General features: G+C 41.7%; 1 protein-coding gene across 1 annotated transcript; it reads right to left on the reverse strand.

Annotated features, from left to right (window-relative positions):
* Nucleotides 1-327: 327 nt before the first annotated feature.
* Nucleotides 328-5,798, reverse strand: LOC127337151 (probable protein arginine N-methyltransferase 6.1). The gene is made up of 13 exons (XM_051364035.1): nt 5,501-5,798; nt 5,306-5,371; nt 5,119-5,187; nt 4,421-4,456; nt 4,078-4,143; nt 3,642-3,710; nt 3,478-3,555; nt 3,207-3,285; nt 2,783-2,877; nt 2,580-2,664; nt 1,368-1,549; nt 1,132-1,250; nt 328-702 (listed from the first exon to the last, which is right to left on the reverse strand). Exons 1-13 carry the CDS (start codon nt 5,678-5,680, stop codon nt 660-662), a joined length of 1,167 nt encoding a protein of 388 aa, XP_051219995.1. The 5' UTR covers nt 5,681-5,798; the 3' UTR covers nt 328-659.
* Nucleotides 5,799-6,495: the final 697 nt, after the last annotated feature.

Raw genomic sequence — 6,495 nt, forward strand, 5'->3', positions numbered from 1 at the left:
GCCAACATTTTGCATCAGGGCCCTTTTATTTTTCAGAAACCAATCATGCTATACGGCTTGGAGGTTTCATAAATATTTCTTTGGGACCAAACCAAACAGAATTTAACCTTATTTGTTATTGATTACGTTACAATATGACCAATCAAAAACGGCACCACAACAGGTTCATTTAGCTCAGTTTGATTGATACCGTCGAAGGCTCAATTTTTTATGCAGGTTTTGTTACTGTGACAAAAGTACGAGGCTATGAACAAAGTAAACAAAAGCTCAACGTCACAATAGGCAGCTCAACGTCACAATAAGAACAGCTTGCCTCGACGTCCTAACTACTCTTGAATAGGGCGAGACGAGACTCTGGATTGGCCATATCTCTAGGTCACAAAATATAGCAGTACAAAAGTACAAAGAGCACTTGGCAAATTGAAATTCTGCAATGCAATCTTCCACTACACTCCGATGCAAAATGCTACAGCTCTTTTCCATCTCCAGTAAAACAGCCAAAAACTATAGAGGAAAAATGGAGGCATCTTCGATGCTGTTGTTCGGTTACTAAGTGGACACTGGACACACGCGAACATCAATGACAAGTGACTTCAGTTAGTGGTTGCTAAAAGAGGCTCTTTCAAGTGATGAGACTGACACTGACAAATCACACCAGTTCATCGCATCGCAAAATCCCTCACCAAGGTTTGACCTCCTGTGCTGTTGCATAAAAATAAAATGGAGAGCGTTAGACAGGACCAACAGAAGACTTCCTTTGCTAGGCTTTACATCTACAGATGGATACTAAACTTGCATCAAAGACAAATTCCAAAAGCAGTGTAATACAAACTAAATGAATACTCACATTAAATTTGTATTCGACAAATGGTAAGTTAACGGAATATACATATGACACAAATAGGCATCATATAGAAGAATTATTCATGCTAGCGATCTTACTTTGGGTCTATGGGTGGCTATCTGGTATCAGAGACCACAGTGTGGCATGTTAACGAATTTTGTTATCATGCGTGCCATGCTAACAAGGCATATAATTGAGCGACCATATTTTCTTTGGCCAATATAACAGATGTATCTTCTGATATGATAAAATCCTAGAATAATGATAGTCAGTAAGCAGAAACTTACGAGCACTCCAAGTGAATATTCAGACAACGAGGATTCTCCTCGCTTGGGGAGATCATAACAGAACCTTCTATAATTTGATCTTGTGTTACCTCTATAGGATCAGAAAAGTAGAATATGGTCTGCAAAAGATGAGAAGAGGATATTACATCAAAAAGAGCATGAATAAGTGAATAACTGATTAACTGAACAAGTGAAGTATTTCATTGAGGAAAATTATATTTTTCAGAAAACAGAACCTGGTGCCAATGTGTTGGCTCATCTTCGGGGGCTGTAGACAGCACAACTGTGTTATCTGATCCTCGACTCCTTTTCTTACAAATAATATCAGCTGGATTTGACTCTGAGGACAAATTTTGCGAAGACTCTGCAGGCCCATTGAACTCCACCTCAAACCAGAGACCAAAGCCATGAATTGGAGCTTCACATCAAATGAAATAAAGTTCAGATTCTTGTCAAGGAACTAAGACAGGACATTTGTTACCTATAACTGATTGGAAAATAATCACCCAAAGACAGAGGTATTTTCATAATCGAGTATAATAATAAAAAAAAACAGCTGCGAACTTCTATTTCATACTCTGAACTGGATTAATATGCCATACTCTCTATTTTCTGCACAGCTCTAACCTAGTCATGTGTTAATGGGTGACAATCAGTCGACAGAACTGAGAATTTAGAGATAAAGAAATGTAGAAGTATTAGATTCCTGACTTCTCCCAGGTTGCTGACCTCTCCTATACTTTGATATTCAAACAGTAGATGAATAAATAATTGAGACAGATACATGAAAAACAATCCAAGTGGAAGATTATACAAAATAAAATGGTGAAGCAACATAATAGAAGAGCGTCCAGGAATTAACTTGCACCTGCTGTATCAACATGAAATAGACTGCCAGACATAGTGATGGGCTGTTAGCTTAAGTGGCAGATAAATGCCATTGCCAATTTGGGCGCAACTAAAAGTAGGACAGCATGGGATATGCTGCCTGGTGATAATCAACTACTGTGGTACGATTCAGCAAAAATGAGCACTTTTTTGTTGGATTAAGTGATGACTGAATTCCACTGTCAGCATGGAGGAAACTGACATTGCGAAAAGTTGTATCATAAGAATAAACATCAGAGCATCAAAGATGTCAACAAGATGGTGCATCGCTAGAAACAATGTATCAAAGATCAAACGATGTGTCTAGCACTGAACCTATATAAACACCCAATTTCAATACAGCTTATGTAGCAAGTGTAATATCTAACACCATACAGGTAAGACTTTGAAGTACTTACCAACAGGTAAAACATTAGAGTATCACACTATCAGATCCTTATATCAACAAAGTAAATCAAGGTTCAAGTTTTAAATGATATCAGAATACCAGATTGTGTTATTAAAATGACCAATTTAGCGCATAGGGAGTGGAAAAACATCAATAAAGCCACATAAATTACCTAACATCATTGACGATACATTGTATGTTGTGGCGACAGATTTGAACTCCTCAACCGTGAAAGTGTAGCAGTCAATGTGCTTGACCTATAACAATTTGCAAGTACACGACCCCAAGAAGAGGTGAGGGTTGGAAAGTGTAATTACAGTTAAATCACAATAAGTTGATCATGGTTATTTATCTGGCAGCCTTGTCAAAACTCACCACAAAAGGCCAACTTATAACATTCTCTCCACCGATTAGTTCAATGGAGGGTTCCTCAGATGCAAACTTTTTGGCAAGTGGCACAAGAGCAGACACTGCAGAACAAAGTTGAAAATCAAATTACAGTTTGCATAAGATACTAAGGGTCTGTTTGAATGGCATCCAGGTACTGCCTGGGCGAATGTTTGGCGTTGACCGAGGGCATGGGCATAAGCTCGGATTGTGGCCAAATTTTCAGATCCGTGCCAAATTTTTGGTCGCCTGTTCACTTTTTCCGCCAACTGCTTGGTGAACCGGCAGCGGCGGAAACCTGCGCCAAATAATTGGCACCCCCTGTTATGGTAGGGCTCATGCGGGCGCCATCCAAACAGCCCCTAACAGCAATGCATACTAAAACTGTGAAAACAGAACGAAAATAACTTACTGTTTATGCCATAAACATCACACCAGAAATCAACACTGCCTTCATATCTATCAGAATTTGTTATGGGTGCCATGAAAAGCTGAGGAGAGAAGGAACCATAAGCATTCAGAATTGGCCAACAGCACAACAAAATATGGTTGATTGTCTATTTAGGCCGAAAACAAACATCACTAAATGGCTTACACAAACTAGCAAATAACAAATTTATTTATTGGTCCAACATTTGTGCGATAGCTTTTGTGTGTGAGAAATTTCCATATCGTAAATATACCGTAGCATGCGAAGGAAGGATGAGACCCCCAGGCTTGAGCCATTTATCCCTTGCAAACAGGACACTGGGCAGCATACTCTACAAGAGAAAACAGAAGACATAAGAAGTTAAAAATCAACGTATGAAATGCAAGCAATAAGCAAGGTCTACCAAAAAAAAGGCACCTCATAGAGAAGCATATAACCCATCCATTCTGATATTATTACATCAACCTTCTCCTCGACTTCAACATCCTGCACAGCCAACTCAAAAGTAAATACAAAAAAGTAGTGAAGATAAAAAAAAGAATGAATGTAAGGAATGAAAATATAAATTCATTCTTAAATGTGAATGCTTTCTCGAAAAGAATAGTTGAACCAGAGAATTCCTATACAAAAAAATTGAAGAAAATACAAATCCTATGTCCTGATTATGCTAACATATTTTTACTGTAACAATACTAACAAACCCACTCCCTCAAGGAACTGCATACAACTCAAGAATGCAAATAATTTTTCCATAGAGAAAGTTTATTCTTGTTCACACAAGGAAAATAATAACCCCAACACAGAATGACATATTTATCTATAACAAAGAATATATGTAATGATAAAATCTCACCTCAACACGTCCATGTATGACCACGATCTTATCAGCTAGATTGTTCGCTTTTACAATTTCACTAGCCTGCATAAAACGAAGAGAATTTTGAGAGTTGACTTTGCTGCTATTTGAAGATATTGGATATACAGAAAAAAACAGAAAGTTGATCCGTTTTGAGTGGCCAATACAAAATACTTGTGCTCTTGTTAACATAACTTTTTTATCACTACCTTTATATTTATGCTGTTTACAGAGGTAGGGTGGAATGAAATGGTTCAGAAGGTACATTTCAACAAGTCGCAGAAAAATAAGAAAAGGATTGGTGTCATAGGTAGTGCCCTACTGACAACTAGCTCGTTACCTGGGTAGCGATTTCACTAGCATCCACGGCATACACCTGTAATAACATTTGAAGACGGGCAGAAAGGTTTGATGTTAGTAGGCCGAACAAATATATCAGTCAAAACAGGTAGTAACTAATGTTACGCTACTAAATGAAATTCCACTGAAACAAAAATCTGGCAAGACCAGGTTAACAATTATCCGTCATCCTAGATACACGTCCCTTTTGTAGGGGCAAATACGGTTGAACTAACAGATTTAAAATGGCTTTTTCTGTTTCCCATAGTAGCATGGATAAGTTAGGCCTTGAAATTTTATCTTCTGACACTTGCCGTGGCACATGCGAGCCACTTTATTATGCCCCTGGGCAATTTGCAAGTAGAGGTCTGGAAGCGCGAAACTAGTTTTTGATCCCAGCACATTGCACTAGAGCAGAGCACTGCTGACTAAGAAAACGCTGTATATTTCATTTTACACCATCTAAATGGTCAGAAGACTCGGAACTAGCAAAGCAGGAGATATACATATCTTCCAACACAAAACTGAAAGAGCAGGGGTATGGCATGGCTAGGAAAGCGCTGTATATTTCATTTTACACCATCTAAATTGGTCAGAAGACTCAGAACTAACAACGCTGGAGATGCAGATAACTTCCAATACAAACACTGAACACGTAAAATGACCAAGTCCTCTCAGCATGAGTATCTCGTGGCTTACTCGTTTGGCGCCGGCACGAGCGCAGAACACAGAGAGTATTCCAGTTCCGCACCCCACATCCATCACAACCTGCAACGAAACAGAAACCCATCAGCACCAGAGAGATTCCGGCATCCGCAATCAATCACGCCCCGCCAGGTAGAAGCCAGCAGCGCTCGGGCCAGATTCAGGCGAGGGCTTCTCCTACCTTCCCCTCTATGAACTTCTGGTGGTGCATAATGGCTGCGCGGTAAGCGTCGGTCCTGACCCGGTCCTGCCAAATCGAAACATAGGTCAAAGTCATTTCTCCAGAACCATAAGGATCAATTCTCCTCGCTCTGGTTTGAGGGGTTTAGGGTTTCCAAGGGGAGAGTGGGCGCGCGGCTGAATCGGGCGGGCTTACCTTGATCATGGCCTCGTGGATGCCGATGTGGGAGTAGGACTGGAAGTAGACGCGGTCGTGCGCGTCCAGCGCCGCATCCGCCGCCGCCGCCGCCTCCGAGGCCGGGGTATCCCCGGTGGCGGCGGAGAGGCGCGGGCGGCGGGCGAGTGGGGAGTGGCCGTTGAGGTGGGAGGGCAGCATGGCGAGGCGCGGCGCGGCGCAGAGATTCGAAGATTTGGAACGGAGATTTTGCTGGGCTCTGCCCCTGTTGCTTCGATTTTTCAGCTTCGATTTTGGTCTGCCTCCGCTTTCACAGCGTTCGGGGCTTGCATCTGCTTTTTCCAGCCAAATTCAAACTGTGTATTCGAAATTCGTATAGGAAAATTCGTATTTGAAAAAGACTCTGGGGTTCGATACTCACCACTTACTTTATCAAATACAACAGTGGTTCCTCTCACTCTCGGTCGAGGTGGCCACACAAACCTATCTAGGGTTCCGTCCCTTCACCGGCGACGACGCTGCTGGTTCTCTTCGTCTCCGGTGGCTTCTGAGTTTTGGAGGTGTCGCGGGCCACGGCCCCTCACCGGCGAAAGTGTTTTTGTTCTTTGTTCATGTTGCTTTCCAGTGTCTTTGTCGGGATGGTGCGGCGGTGGCCACATTTCGAAATCAGAATAAGGTCATCCCGAAATCCAAAATCGGGATGGTATTGTTTCAGGTCAGTCTCTTCCGATCTATGGTTGATATTATTGGCGACGGCTGTTGCTCTGGTGCACTGATCCTTTGGAACTTTAGCACGAGGACTTAGTCACTTAGAGCTACTGTAAGTATATACGACAATTCCCGTCTGAATCTCGCAGGACACACTAAATCTAACCATTGGTGGGTAATACCGAAGTGCAACAGACTGTCAGCAATCTGGGTAGAACGAGTACCTTTGCCTCGGCCTCGGTTACATGTTTATAGTATTGGAAAACGTACAGAGTTTGTTACAGGGAGATTACAAAGAGATTGTACCG

This window comes from Lolium perenne, chromosome 2, assembly GCF_019359855.2.
Source record: "Lolium perenne isolate Kyuss_39 chromosome 2, Kyuss_2.0, whole genome shotgun sequence".
Lineage (NCBI taxonomy): Eukaryota > Viridiplantae > Streptophyta > Magnoliopsida > Poales > Poaceae > Lolium > Lolium perenne.